The sequence below is a fragment of the Nuphar pumila genome, chromosome 3 (genome assembly GCF_984573655.1).
Source record: "Nuphar pumila chromosome 3, dmNupPumi1.hap1.1, whole genome shotgun sequence".
In the NCBI taxonomy this organism is placed as follows: Eukaryota; Viridiplantae; Streptophyta; class Magnoliopsida; order Nymphaeales; family Nymphaeaceae; genus Nuphar; species Nuphar pumila.
Genome location: NC_143251.1, coordinates 117172818 through 117188599, shown reverse-complemented (window position 1 = coordinate 117188599; position 15782 = coordinate 117172818). Strand labels below are relative to the sequence as shown.

Here is a 15782-nt window from a genome sequence, read left to right as displayed (position 1 = left end):
GAGGGGGTTGGAGAGGATGAATGTTTGAGGAAGTCGAAGAAGTGTATATTTATATTTGAATGAATGTATATTTGAGGATGTTTAAAGTGTATATTTGAATTGTATTTGTTGTTTTATTTAATGTAATAAAAAAATCTAAAACTAACATAAAAAATTTATTTTTGAAGGTTTAAGGCCTATAACGAGGATATTCATGTGTGGCTGTTATCGTTCTTAACCCTATATCATTGTTACAACCTATAACAATGACTTAATTGTCACCTTCATAGCCTATAACAACGACATACTTCTCGCCACTATCGATTATAACATCGAGTTAATTCTTCCTGTTATAAGCTATAACGGCGACACAAAAATGTCACCCTTATAGGTTGGTTGCCGCTATTGGTGTTCTCAGTTCTGACAAGATTCTTCACCGGTGTTGAGTCACACATTAACGATGACCTATAAATATTGCCGTTAATACTTAGCTGGGGCAAAAAATTAAGTCATTTCTTGTCACCGTTATAGACCTATAGCGGCGATAAATAGGGCACTAGCGGCGAAAAAAGTCGTCACAATTGACCCTCATCCTTGTAGCATATGTTTTTGAAAATAATAAATTTTTGTACAATCTCATGACATTTTCCTTACTAAAAATATTCAAAGAACGAGATTTGTGAATGTGGACCCAACCATGAAGCTCCATTATATATTGAGTCCCAATCCAGGTCCCAACCAAGCATGCTTTGGTGGGTTTGGGGGCAATTAGCCAACTAAAGAGTCATATTTTTTGGGTGAAAATCCTTTTCTTCCTAAATGACCTTATTTGGGCTAGCACAGGCCTTATCATGGGTGTAGAATTGACTATCAACACCTACTGCTGACGCCCTTAAAGTGAGTAGCTTCACTATCAAATAAAAGTTTATTCTAAGGGCATGTTGTCCATTGGGTTGCGTGGGATTTCAATTTCATGTGATGCCCCACTTTCATAGAGAATAAGATCATATAGAAATGAAATCACATTGTCTATGTAATCTTGCTTTTGTTAACATAAAAGAAAAGTGGGAGGAATCAGTCAGGCAAAAAAGATAGATAACAGAGAGGGGAGTTTCCGCATAGAGACCCATACTTTGGTAAAGCAAGGTTTAGAAAAAGTTTCATGTGCATCTTAATTCTTAAACAATAAACGAACTTAAAGTTCCATTTGATGATTTCTCTAAACGGACACTCCTAAAACGTGCTTATCAAAAGGCAGAGTTTATTTTATATTGGGAACCGATCCTTGAATTGTATATTTTTATGTAAAAAATATGTTTTTTTTTAAGGGTCGGATTTATTCTGTACATTATAAGCTGTCAATTTCTCAATCATCAAAAAATTCAACTTACACATCAGAAAAGCATGATCTAAAGAGCAGCTTTTATTAAACTAAACATGTAGATCACAATTGGAGGGTCGGATGTAAAAAATAAAATAAAAAATAAAAAATAAAAAATTGGAGTTTCTCACTGAAAGGTTTGGAATCGATGAGGGCACCTGATTAAATGGGTTTGGTTCTGGTCATCTGAACCTGGACAAAGTCCACATGGATGTGGTGCTACTTAAGCTAGGTTGACCGAGCTTCATACTTAGGGTTTGACACATGGATCATATTTAAAATTTGAGTAATTTGAAACAAAAATAAGAATTGATATTTTTTGCTTAAATAAAAAGTTTATCAAATAATCAGTTGGGTTAGACCAATTTCAGGGCGTCCGTTACAGTAACAACAAAACCATTCCCGTTCATGATACCGGGATTAACCCGATCAAGATAAACTCTCCTTTACAAACCTCGGTGATGCCGTAACAACAAGACCCTTCTTCCCAAAGTCTCCGTTACAGTAACAACAAACCTCGATGATGCTTAAATAAAAAGTTTATCAAATAATCAGTTGTTCTCATTAAATTTTCTGAGAACATGAAGTTTCTCAACCAAAAACGAACAGTGATACCAATTTCAACATACTCTAGTTTGTTGCTTTTACGGTTTTTCTGTAGCTACATCTAAATAAGAGGCAAGAGTTAAAACGCCCTTACTCTCGAGGCGTCAGGATGATGGTAGCTTCTCCCAATGCTAGGCGTGAATACTTGGGGTGTTTTGGGGCTTTAAAAGGGGGGTTCCCCGCCCCTCACCTCCGCCGGCGGCTGCACAGGAGAGAGCTCCAGAGCTCGAGAGACACGGGCACTCCACAGGAGAGAGCTTCAACGCTCGAGAGAGATGGGCACACCCATCGAGAGAGACTGAGAGAGACGGGAGGCACCGTCTTTGCATTTTTTTTGGTTCTTACCGTTCCTGTTGTTTTCGTAACAAAGGGGTGGTGGAACAAAAATTTTACCTTATAATGAACCCGGCAGACGGCATTTTGCGCATCCGCAGCATCCAATGTTTGATGTGTCCAATGTTCTTTTTGTAATTTTTGTCCCGTGCGATGTGCGGGAATGAAAGACGTCCCTGTGCGTTATAAAATATGCTAAAAAATGAGTTAACATTTTATGGGACTCACACACATGCATTGCAAGGAGATGGGACACATGCTGAGTAAAAAAAGACAGGCAGCACACTTTTTTGTGCAACTACATTGCACAAGATCCCCACAACCTTTTCTTGCAAGATCACCTCCATTTGCAGCTTTACTGCCAATAGAAGATAGGCAAGCCGAAGCGTGTGGACTCCGTGAAGGCAAGAGTTAAGCCTACGGAGTTTTAGGGTGATAGGACAATGACTGTAAGTCGGTAGGCAAAGCCAGAGCTGCTAGGTCTGATCCTGAGAGTGGTTTCTCTGTAAATATAAAAAAGAATGATAAAGTTTCAAGCTTTGCTCAAGATGTATTTTTTTTTTCACTAACAAGAAACTTGTGTAGGGTGTCAGACCGTTCGTAGTGGGTTCCAAATCCACGAGAAACTGGTCCTCTGCTTAGACAGTAAAACCCTAGGACCTAAGAAGATGCTCAATAAGGACCTTGAAATGCATCAGATAAAAAAAAATCTGGACTATCTCATACTCCTTTCAAGAAGGTGCAACCATGTAAAAACTTGTACCACCAAGGTGGTATCCCATGTGGTAAGCGGGGTCCTGTGCCAAGCTGAAGGCCGAGGTTCGAATCCCTCTCCCACATGGGGCTTAAGACATATCTGGTAGGGGTCTGCCTAACCCCTAGCTTGAATTTTAAAAAAAAAAAAACCTTGCCAGTCAAGTTCGAGCCAAAGAGTGAAACAATTTTAGGGTGTAGGATTTGGTATCCAACCCTTGATCCACATGATGGCCGGTGCATATTGAAAATGACCATCAATGGTGTTTTTTAATATCCAGTGCTTTTGAGTACAAAGCAGGTTATATGTTCCCCCCCCCGAACAGGGCAGTTAGCTACATCTCATGTTCGGGGGTCTCAAAGAGCACCACGTATGTAAGTATGTGTGTCTCGTATCCCCATGTTTGTCAGCATTAATTAGCATTGGAGTTTGATGCGATTGCAAAGACTTAAGTACCCTCTCCTCCATTGGTGCAAAAAAAAATGATGATTCTTGAAAAGGAGTGGTTGTAAAGACTTAAGTGCCCCGAAGATGATTATTTAAGACCCAGTCTCTGCACTGCAGGATTATTTGAGAAAGAAATCTCCCCTGGAGGAGACCATGAACATCAACCCTCTCACACTCTCTCTCTCCCTTCTCTTTCTGCTTCTATGTACATCAAACAGAAGATCTTACATTGCTCCATCAAGCACCGGCTGACCTGCACATTGACTGTTATGGAGCCTGATTCAGAGTTTTTACCCTTACACGAGGAGGGTTTGGGGGCTCCTCTCAGCGTGAGTATCATCATTCAACTAAATGAGTTGTAGATCCTGATTCAAAGTTTTTACCCTTACATGAGGAGGGTTTGGGGGCTTCTCCCAGCGTGGGTAGCATCATTCAACTTGATTCGTTGTGGAGCCTGATTCAGAGTTTTTGCCCTTACAGGAGAGGGGTCTGGGGGCTCCTCCCAATGTGGGTAGCATCATTCAACTTGAAGAGTTGTGAAGTCTGATTCAGAGTTTTTACCCTTACAGAAAGGGGGGTCTGAGGGCTCCTCCCAGCGTGGGTAACATCATTCAACTTGATGAGTTGTGGAGTCTGATTCAGAGTTTTTGCCATTATAGGAGGAGAGTTTGGGGGCTCCTCCCAACATGGATAGCATCGTTCAACTTGATTCATTGTGGAGCAGGATTATCTGAGAAAGAAATCTCCTCTAGAGGAGGCCATGAACATCAACCCTCTCACTCTATCTCTCTCCCTTCTCTTTCTGCTTCTATGCACATCCAACAGAAGATCTTACATTGCTCCATCAAGCACCGGCTGACCTGCACATTGACTATTGTAGAGCCTGATTGGAAGAAATCAATGGAAAATCCAACAAGGAGCATGCCAGAATCAAGATGTGGATGTCAAGCGAGAATGGTGTTGTGCAACTCAAATAACACAAAATAATAGGGGTATGGTTTTTAGTTAAAATGAGGAATGAAATGACAATAGAAATCGCTGAAAATTTACAAAAATAAACTAAACTCAATAACGAAGACATCACTTTTTACGGATTTGGAATATGACTTCCGGTTAGAGAGATATGGCCCTGTCAAGTTTGACCTAATTCGGGTATCGATTTACAGCGATTTGCTTACTGAATAACACTACAAATTGCTATAGCGATTTGCGGAAGACACTATAAATCACTATAGCAATTTGCGGAAGAATCTACAAATCTCTATAGCGATTTACGGAAGACACTACAAATCGCTATAGCGATTTGCTGAAGACACTACAAATCGCTATAGCGATTTGCGATTTGTAGTGTCTTCCGCAAATCACTATAGCGTTTCGTTGGAGACCCGAAAATACTACAAATTGCTGTAGGAAAGCCCGATAATACTACAAATCGTTGTTGGAAGGCCCAAAAAATTTTTGGTCCGGAGGGTGCTGCCGGGGGGGAGCCCCCGGACCCCCCTTCTGTAAGGGCAAAAGCTCTAAATCCGGCACAGAACTAGAGAGATAAGGGAGAGAGAGTGAGAGGGTTGATGTTCATGGCCTTTTCCAGGGGGAACTCTTTACCTCCCTTGATTTCTTCTCTAGAGAGAGAGGGTTTTACATTGTTTTACGGACAAGAAAAAAGAAGAAGATGATGATGGAGCAATGTAGGATCGTCTGTTGGATGTGTACAGAAGTAGAGAGAGAAGGGAAAGAGTGTGAGAGGGTTGATGTTCATGGCCTTTTCCAGGGAGAACTCTTTGCCTCCCTTGATTTCTTCTCTAGAGAGAAAGAGAGGGTTTTACAATGTTTTACGGAGAAGGAAGAAGAAGAAGATGACGATAGAGCAATGTAGGATCGTCTGTTGGATGCGCACAGAAGTAGAGAGAGAAGGGAGAGAGAGTGAGAGGGTTGATGTTCATGACCTTCTCTAGGGAGAACTCTTTGCCTCCCTTGATTTCTTCTCTAGAGAGAGAGAGAGGGTTTTACAGTATTTTACGGAGAAAGAAGAAGAAGACTTTGAAGAGTTAACATCATCCTCGACTTTCTGGATGGAGGACATGTTTGTCCTTTTTTTGAATGGAGAAAGAAGAAGAAGACTTTGAAGAGTCAACATCATCCTCGACTTTCTGGATAGAGAACATGTTTGTCCTTTTTTTGAATTGTTTGTTTTTTTTTTTTTGAATGAAGGGCATTTTTATCATTTTCTCAAACCATCACTTTATGAGAAGAATAGCAAGAAAGGGTACTTAAGTCTTTGCAACAACACCAGAGTCCGATGCAAAGTTATGTCAACATACACGGGAATACGAGCCCCATGTGCTTGTATACGTGGCGCTCATTCAAAGCCCCGAACACAGACGTGGGATTCAGTGAATCATGGGGGGCGAACATACACCACCCTCTCTTTTGAGTATCACCTCTGTGTTTTAATATCCAAAAGAAAACCACCTTTGCTTTTTTATTAGGGTTCTTTTGTTTGGTTATTTATGGACGGTTTTTTTTCACAAAATAAATACCAAAGTACCGTGTATTATTGGTATAGAAGTGCCAAATTTTATACCGTGTATTATTGGTATAGAAGTGCCAAATTTTAAGGAGACTCCCCCTAAATAAACTTTCATGCTTTGCCCTAAATGTAAGAAACTTGCGTCATATATAATTGAAGCTTGAAGTGCCAAATTTTAGACTCGCCCTAAATAATGTCGTACCTCAAACTTTTTAGGCCTCCTTGTATAATACCAATACCTTATGTACCATTTAGCCAAAAAATAGGAATATGCTTGACATATGTGACAGTTGAAGAGCGACGTAACTTTTCCTACATCCTAAAATCACTTTCCCACGGGGGTTCCAATTCTCCCCCGTAAACCGATCCCGTTTTCAAAGGGGGGAAAAATATCGGGAACCGGGGAATGTCGTTTTCGTCAAAGCAACGGCATTCCCACCTGGCCATGCACACCACCTTTTCTTTTCTCTGCGCTTTCCCACGCCCCGAAGCCCTCTCTCTCTCCCTCTCCAAGGCCTTCGCCTTCAGGTCTGGACCTACACGCTCGCTTCCAGATCCTGCCACGTATCATCCTAATCTTCTTTCGAAACACCACGCTCTCCCGGGCGAATCCGTGAACGCGAGCAACCGAGAGAACCTCTTTTTCCTTTTCCTGAGAGAGAGAGAGAGAGAGAGAGAGAGAGAGAGAGAGAGAGATTTGTCTTTTATAAAACTGGGTTCAGCGAGAAACAGGTTTCAGGATTGCTCCATCATCTCTCCATTGGTTGTCTTTGGTTTTCGGATTGAATTTGTTGTTTCCTGCAATTGGGTTGTTGTCTCTTATTGGGGTGTTTTTTGGGAGCTGAGTTTTTTTTTTCTGGGGTTTTAATGGGGAGTTTGAGGGTCCCATGTATCTCTGGTGGCCTTGTTGGTTATGGTGCTAGAGGACAGATTGATCCTCCGGTTCCGGCGTTCCTGAGTTCCATTTTCGTCAAACCGTTGGGTGCCCATGTGGGGAAATTTTGTTTTCTGGGATTGAGGAAGACGGGTTCTTGGAAGAGAAGGAAGGAAAGAGGGAGCTTCTGTAATTCTCAGGATCTGGAGGAGGTTTTATTGGATTCGGAGAAGGATGGTGACGATCTTATTCATGCTCAAAGTGGTAATTAAGATCTACTCTCTCTCCTCTCTGTCTTTTCTTCTGTTGTTTATTTGGTATTATATATTTATTTTTTTTTAAATTTGACTTTTTTTCTTTTGCGACATTCATAACTTTTTTGAGGAGGAACTTGCCTATTGTGATGCACGTGATGATGAATCATTAAATGTTTTTTTTTTGGTTCGAATGCTACTTTTTTGTTGGTTTGGAACATTTACTTTGCGACTCTATTGGCTGTTTCTTGATCTGCAAACATACACCGAGATTTTGGGATAATTCGTGGTTGAATCATGCTGAGGCAGCATGGATGAGCAATTTGGCGAGAATTAGGAAATAAATGTTTTGATTGGAAACTGCATTATGCATCCTTTTGGCCTTAGCAGTAACTCTCCATCTAATCTTGTAATTGAGTATCAAGAGCCATAGGAGTTCTCGTTGGCTTGCAGTCAAATATACACGTATGTCCAAGGAAATTAAGATGGAATGAAATTTCCTATCAATTTCAGTCCCAAGAAAATAATGCAGGGGTCCCATCCCAAGTCTCTGAATTAAAATTTGCCACACGACACCTTCTAGACATGTACAATGTGTACCTCATTACAACCTCCGTACCCATGTTATCCACATACAACAGTATAGTAGTCATGTCATGCTTTCCTTATGAATGACAGCAAAGTAGTCAATGCCATTTCGAGAGAAGCCACAAGATCTTACCACCTTAGAAAGCCTATCAAACCAAGCTCTTGTTGCTTGTCCTTTCTTTAAACAGAGTGCCCTTGCTTTTGGATCTCCTTATGCAGAACTTCGAGGGTTGCTCCTTAAACACTTCTTCCTTAAGCTTTCCATTTAGAAAATTGTTTTTAGCATCTAATCACTGCAGGCTCTATTTAGAAAACAGCTTAGCAAGGAACAACACATCATTTCAATCTGAACTTTGGGGCTAACCGTTCCATTGGAATGAAGGTCACACTCATTAGTGTAGCCTTTGTCTACCAATCTCATCATGAATCTTCGAAGCTATCATTTTCTTCATATTTTTATTTTATTTATCCATTTAATTCAGTTCTTTTTCCTTGTATTTTGGCTGATTAACAACCACTTAGGTTCCACATTCAAGACATGCTTACATCTTAAAGTTCATGGCTTCAACTCATCTTTCATTTTCACATGCTTCATTTAAGATGTTGACTCTACATTTTCAACAAGATTGTTGATTAGCTTTGAATTAAAGAGAATGCTTTATAATTCATTCAGTGTTCAATTGGATGTTGTGGTTTCACTTATGTCTTTGGTGACATACTTCTGAGGATATTTTCTTCTTCTTGTGGATTTTCATTTGTATGATCAATTCCTTCAGAGTTTGGTTGGATTACATTCTGATGATCAGAAACACTTGCTTGTTGATCCGACTATGTTAAACCATGGGTGGAACAGTTCACTTTGAATTAGGCAATGGCTGAATGGAAGTGAATGTGTTGCATGTTGCTTTCTTGACATGTCCCATTGCTCACTGATACATTTGAGATTCAATTATAACATTATCGTGACATTCTAGCTACACATTATTGTCTCTATTCATCAAGATAGCAAATGTTCGAATGCTATCATCATTAGTCACAGAGACACGTGGAAAATCTGATCATGACATGTCGAGTTGATCAATTTTTGCACCACTCTACTCACAGGTTAGCTCATCATAGAAAATGTATCTTAGATATTAAAATTCTATGTAATCGAGGACTAAAATCATTTGCCTTCTGTAATTGTCATCATAACCAATGAATTTGCACATTTCTTCTTTGGAAGACCATTCTGAATTATCAATGTGGGCATAGCATATACTGTCAAATGCACAAAGATGCAAGTAATTTGCTTGTTTTTCATAAAGCACAAGATATGGTGTATCACCATTGAGCACCTGTGAAGGAAACCAATTTATTGAGAATAATGGCGTATGAAATGCCTCTCCATAATTCAACTTGTATTTTTGACTTTTGGGGCATGCGTAGATAGAGCAGTCTTGACAATATATTGATGTTTCCTTTTTCCTAACCATTTTATGCAGAAGTATCTAGGTATTGGATTTCATTTTAGAGTAAAAAACTGGAAAAATCCCTATGAATATATTAATAGCCATCATCAATTCAAAGTGACACAGTTTCATCCAATAAATTTGTTCAAATAAGCTTTGAATTGACTAAAAACAACAAATGTATTTGCTTATATTTTAAGAAAATATACATGTGAATCTACTATAATGACCTAATCATCGATAAAGGTAGTATAATATCTTCAATTAGATAAAGAAGCCTTTGAGGCAGGTTCCATTCATCAGAATGCATTAGTTGAAAAAGGAAATGTGGGTGGCTCTTTTATTGTGAAAGAGAAAAGAACGTTCATGACCTTTTTCTAGTTTGACATTTTGGGATATAGAGACTCCTGATTCGACTTTTTGACACTAGGAAAAATTCCTTTAATATAGCTTTACTGAACTGCAATGACCGAGACGAGTACCCACAATTCATAAGCACAATTATTGTTATGACTGACACTTGGGATCAAACTAACTTAGATGAGGAGATTTTCTCCATGTACAGATTCTCATGTCTTGTTCTCAACGAACGTCTTCTTCATGCAAAGGTCCTGCACAAGAAGAGGCATTAATGAGAAAATACATGAAATTAGTTTGGTCAACAAGTTGAGGGATAAAATTCAAATTATATCTGGTATGAGGAACAAGAAAAGTATTTGGCAAAGACAAAAAACAGAGAAACTATACATGTATCCCTTCTTAAAATGCATAATAAGACGTGCTTACCATCACTATTCATGAATTCCTTGCCCTCAATGTGGGATAGCTTTTGGCTTGAGGCGAGGGTTGGTAAGATGCAAGTGAAGAAGCACTAGTTGTGGAAAGCGGTGGTATAATCCTTAAATCACTTGTACTAGATGCAGCCTCAGAAAATTTTCTATCATGTACTAGTAGTGTTCTTTTGTTTTTTTTAAAGGAAATCATGTATTACTAGTCTGGTTCCTCAGACCAAAACTTTTGCATGGTGATCTTGGTCGATTAAACCTTTGTGCATTAGGGGGTAATTGTAGAACTCTAACCATTATCATAACTTGCATTAAACCTCTGTGCCCAGCTCCTAAACTGTTTCTACGTCGTTTGCAATTTGTAGAAAGGTGTCATTGTCCCCAACCATGACCTGTGCTATAATTGGTTGCTAATATTGCATGAACATGTTGCAAAACTGGATCAAAATGCCAAAATAAATTTGGAATTACATTGGAAACTCATGGACCACAATACCTCATGTAGGTTGAGGCACATGACCAGTAATCATCATGCTGAAAGCTTTATAATAATCTCCCAAAATCATTTTATTAAGTTCTATGATTCTCTCGCTTTTTTTTTTGATAAAAAAAACAGTCAATCATAGAACTTCCATAATGAAGATTGTTGATCTCATCCTTGAGCAGAATAAGCCACTTATAGAAAGGAATCCATAATTTGCATATTTTTCATTATCAGGAGCTTGAATCAAAATCTTAGAAGAAAGATAGGTGTGTCATATGTCATTAGCTATTTGATCGCTTTTCACCCATTCAAAGTAGGATGAGCTTGTGCATGAAACTATGGGTTTTAATTCCTTTCATCAGTTTCCTCATAAGGAAGTAATTCACGTGGTGCAAGATTGCTACCATCAAGATGACCATTAGTCCTAGACTGTGAATGAAAGGTGTATTTTGTTCTTCCAAGTAAGCATATTCATGGAGTTCAACCCAATAAACAGTGCATGGCAATTCCATTTCTTGAACTACATAAAGATTGAAAACCATAGGGGTATGCTCATTTAGGCCATGACTACTAATGCAAATGCTTTTTATGGACAAAATTGCATGCTTGAAAATGAAACACATAAAGATCATCAATCTTAAAAGCTTGAACCACACATATATGCACATGCACAAAGGATCTGATTCTTTCTCCTCCATGATGTATTCTCCCTGTACTAATGAACTTCCTGGAAAAATCTATGGTGGTAGTAATATTTAATGGGTAGATTTGTGACATATTGGTTAGTTGATTTTCATTTCAAATCCCACTCTTACAAAAAAAAAAGGAAAAAAAGGATTAATTGATGTAAATACTTGAATTGGTGGTAGAACATATAGATTGACTTTTACTGTACTATAGGTGATAAGGAAACTGTTGAACCTAGTGACTGCAAGGTCACAGATATGGAAGAAGTTCTTACAGTTGAAGTCAATGGAAAAGCTTCCAAAAGAATGATCCATAATATTGTATTTGTAGCTGCTGAGGCTGCCCCTTATTCAAAGACAGGAGGATTAGGTGATGTATGTGGTTCCTTGCCTATTTCTCTGGGTGCCCGTGGTCATCGTGTGATGGTAATCACTCCAAGATACATGAATGGAGTCACCAATCAGGCTTTCTCTGGGGCATATGATCTTGATTGTCGAATTAAAGTTGCTTGCTTTGGAGGAGAGCATGAAGTTGCATTCTTTCATGAATATCGAGCTGGTGTTGATTGGGTACCTATCTTAGTCTCTCTTCTATCTGTTGTTCTGTGCATGTTATATTTGTTCATGAATTGCAGCTTTCTACCACTGATGTTTTCTTCATATTACCTAATCTTCTTTAAATATGCAGTTCAAAGTACACGGATAACTATGGATGCTTTTGTGCGAAATAGACCTCTATATCTTTCTTGATTTTTCACCTGCCTTCACTCTTTTCTTCTAAACTTTTTCCCAGTCATAGTGCACATAAAAGTCATCTAATGACAGTAATAAAATTTTGTATTTTCTATTGTAAATTGTTGTTTTTTTAATCATGTTTAAAAACTCCATCCTCTTTTATGACTCACTCTAACGTATATGTTGCAATTCCCATTTTTTTTTCTTATTAGAATGCAAGGTCTCTCCACATTCTAGAATAAGAACTTACAAGTGACTGGGATTTTAGATTAAAGAGAATCATTATGCAGAAAATGGGAATTTTTATGTTAGACTTCAAAACAATAATGTATATTTAGGACTTCTATGAGCACCTGTGTTTGAGAAAAATATGGACTCAAGTCATCCTGGATTATAACAAAGTCATATGATTGATGTTTGTGTCAGATGCATGTAGCAGCCATTTGTAGAGGAACAGGAGTTTAATTAGTTCTGGATATTATCTCAAAGTTGATTATTTGTAAGTAAAATGTGAAAGTTCAGGGTGGATGATTATCATAACATTAGTGCACATGTTCATTATTACTCAATATTAGTTTGATATGTGTACTGTAGATATTGATTATCAAGGAAGTGTCAAGCCATATCCAAAATTTATATGGTGAAGGCAGTGATAGGAATTTTTTTACTAGGAAAAGATATGATTCATTTTCAATAAGAATGATATTACTAGTATATATTGATTTACACACATTACACAATGACCTGCCCCGTTTGGGGAGGGGATGGAGGTGAAAATAAAAACCTGTGCGGGGATGGACTTACACTTTTCTCCGCCCTGCCTCACCCCATCCCTGATCTTTGTTAGTAAAATGACTAAAATACCCTTAATTATTTAATAAAATTACATATGACTCCTATATATATTCCTAATACTAAATTTCTAACCCTAAAGCCTAAAATGGCCATTTCGGCTTCTTCAGTTCTCCTTCCTCTTCTTTCGGTCACCGCCTTCGATCCTTTAGGCCTCCTCTCAAGGCTCCCCATGCCCATCCGCATGACAACTCGACCCTCTCGGTGGCTCGGCCTCTCCTCCTCCTAACTAATGCAGCGGTAGGAGACGGACTGTTAATTTGGTAAGATGCGGGAACTGGAATGGGGGAGGGAGATGGGGACGGTAACTGGAACGGGGGAGGGAGATGGGGACGGTAACTGGAACGGGGGAGGGAGACGGGGTGGGGGTAAAGGTCCAAAGCCCCCCCCCCCCCCCCCCCCCCCCCGCGTCATGGGGATGGAGGTCACTATTTTGAGATGGGGCGGGGATGGAGACCTTGTCCCCCACACCCGCCCTGGTGCACTGCCATCCCTAACTGTGAACTAAAAATTTGATGCAAGCATTTCGTTTGTTGGAGTGTCTGATACCATGATTATCTGCTTCTGGTGTTGATCATTTTCGTCTCCTCTTCTTCCACTCCTATTAAAAAATACTGCATCTCATCTGGAAAAGTTGCTTTATTGTTATAGACTATAGTTAATACATTTGGTTACATGGTCTGAGCATGAGATTGTCAAGCACCCAAGAATGTAAATTGCTGCATCCCAAAAAAGTTGTATTGCTATTAGTGATGCAAAATGATACATGTTTAAATGCTTTATTGGACCATGACCATGTCTCGTTTGCTGGATCTTCTTATCTTTCTTTCTAGCATAGCTTCTACCACTATGCATGATGGAAGTTGTTGTCTCCTTTCAGTTTTATCTTTTCTTTTGTTTTTCCTTCTTCTTTTGCCCTGAATTTGATCAGTCCTATGGATGCGAGATTGGAATACAATGCAGATACATTTGGTATGATACGATAAAAAATTAGAACACAAAGACATGGCCATACACACACATGGATGTATGTGTGTGTCAGGGTGTGTATAAAACAACAATTCTAAATCACTATAATTAGGAATATCAAATAACGAATCTATGTTGAAATTGAAATTTATTGTGATTGATGACAAAAAATTTAAAAGAAAAAGAACTTGTGAATATGAAATAGGTTAATAAAATCATAAAAAAAATTAGATAAAGTTGATGACACAACATTGACTGTGCGTGAAACTCGTTTGACTATGTCCATGAAGTGTAGTGTCGTGTCCGTGAAGTGTCTAAGTATCATGTCATATCCCATGTCGTGGATACACATGCTTAGTGAAGTCTCTTTAACTGCATAACGGGTTGGTGGTACTTTTACATGGTCCATGACCTAGTCTTCCATGTTGACAAGTCATTTTGGGATCGACAATTGGTTTATCTGGGTAAATTGGAGTACCAAATTGAATAGTTTGCTCATCGCTGACCCTAAAAAAAGGTTCCAAAACAAGATTGAACAACTTCTTGTGATCTCTGGCTAGATAGCAACATATTCACCTTCTCTCTATGTTTGAGACATTACCATATTCCTTTCTCCATTTTGTGGGGTTTTATTATTTTTTGGGTATTTGCATCCTCATTAAATTTTTGTAGTGATCTATGCTGTTAGTGTACCCTATTTCTACTTGTTTATCTTTTGTAATCAAGCATGAGGACATTATGTAATCTTGGTGTAATTCATACTGAGGGTTAGTATTATATTCACTTAATGTTTTTCCCAGGGTTATCGGAAGCGCCATAGGACCTGGGGAAGCACGCTTCACCGAAGTGAGTTTCGGAATCACGAAACGTGGTGCTTTCGAAATGTGTTGGGAAGGGCAAAAATTTTAAGGGAAGCACACTTCCCCATTAATGGGAAGCTCACTTCCCCTTCTTTTTTCCTTTTTGTTTTTTTCTTCTTTTTTCCCTTTTTTCGCTTCTCCCTCGCTTCCTAGGTTGCTTTCGGTTCACTTCCTAGGTCTCTTTCGGGACGATTCTTGGTTCGCTTCTAAGTAGTCCTGCGCTTCCCACTTCCTAAAATTTTGGAAGTGCCTCACTTCCTGCTTCGGCTTCCTAAATCGCTTCCCGCTCCCGTTCCCCCAACTGACAACTCTGGTTTTTCCTCTCAACAGCTAGGAAGAAAAGTTGAACAATTAGAGAAACATGAAGGGAACTTATAACCTTTTGGCTCCATGATGCACAAATGCATTCCTTGTGTGCTTAGAGCTTCAGATGCAGTAGCTGTGATTCCATTTTTATATGCATACCATTTAATTTAAGAGACTTCTACCTGAAGAATAAGCTATGTTTGACATGAATATGTTGATCTTTAACTTTTCTATATTACTGTATAGCGCTTTTTCTACTGCAGAACTACTTTGGCTTCTTTTAGCCACTCTCTTCTGTTTATTTGCAGGTATTTGTTGATCATCCTTCATACCACAGATCTGGCAATCTATATGGTGATAGGTTTGGCCCTTTTGGTGACAATCAGGTGCAAATATTTTGATTGTACTGGGAGTTAGCAGCGCTGATGGTTAATTTTCATGCGTTTGTAACCAATTTATATTTTCTATTTGCAGTTCCGATTTACTCTACTCTGTCATGCTGCATGTGAGGTTCCATTGGTGCTTCCTTTGGGTGGGTTTACCTATGGAGAGAAATGCTTATTCCTTGTTAATGATTGGCATGCAAGTCTTGTATCCGTGTAAGATATTGTCCTTGATAATTTTTTATCTTAGTAATGTGCATGGGATCTCAATCAGAGAAGAGCTCAAATATCAAGAGTTTCTTAATGGTCCGTCTTGTTCAAATTTCTAATGCAAAGGATCTTAGGAGGTATTATTGTTCAATTTACATATTGATGTGATTCTAAGGTACAAAGTCCTGTTTTATGATATTTTGGTTGTACAAGTATCTGAAAAGGTATTGTTGCCTTGGTGCAGAGATTTGCATCAACTAGGAACTTGTAAACCTCATAAAAATGATTCATCATTTTTCTTTTGCCCTAGTTTTC

The 15782-nt window shown here is 38.8% G+C and overlaps 1 protein-coding gene across 1 annotated transcript in view; it reads left to right on the top strand.

Annotated features, from left to right (window-relative positions):
• Window positions 1–6415: 6415 nt before the first annotated feature.
• Window positions 6416–15782, top strand: part of LOC149843419 (soluble starch synthase 1, chloroplastic/amyloplastic-like) — a 43078-nt gene continuing 33711 nt past the window's right edge. The window contains exons 1-4 of the mRNA XM_089999783.1: window positions 6416–7168; window positions 11367–11722; window positions 15183–15260; window positions 15349–15473. Coding sequence (XP_089855909.1) covers window positions 6898–7168; window positions 11367–11722; window positions 15183–15260; window positions 15349–15473 — 830 coding nt within the window. The 5' untranslated portion in view covers window positions 6416–6897. The remainder of the gene's footprint in view (window positions 7169–11366; window positions 11723–15182; window positions 15261–15348; window positions 15474–15782) is intronic.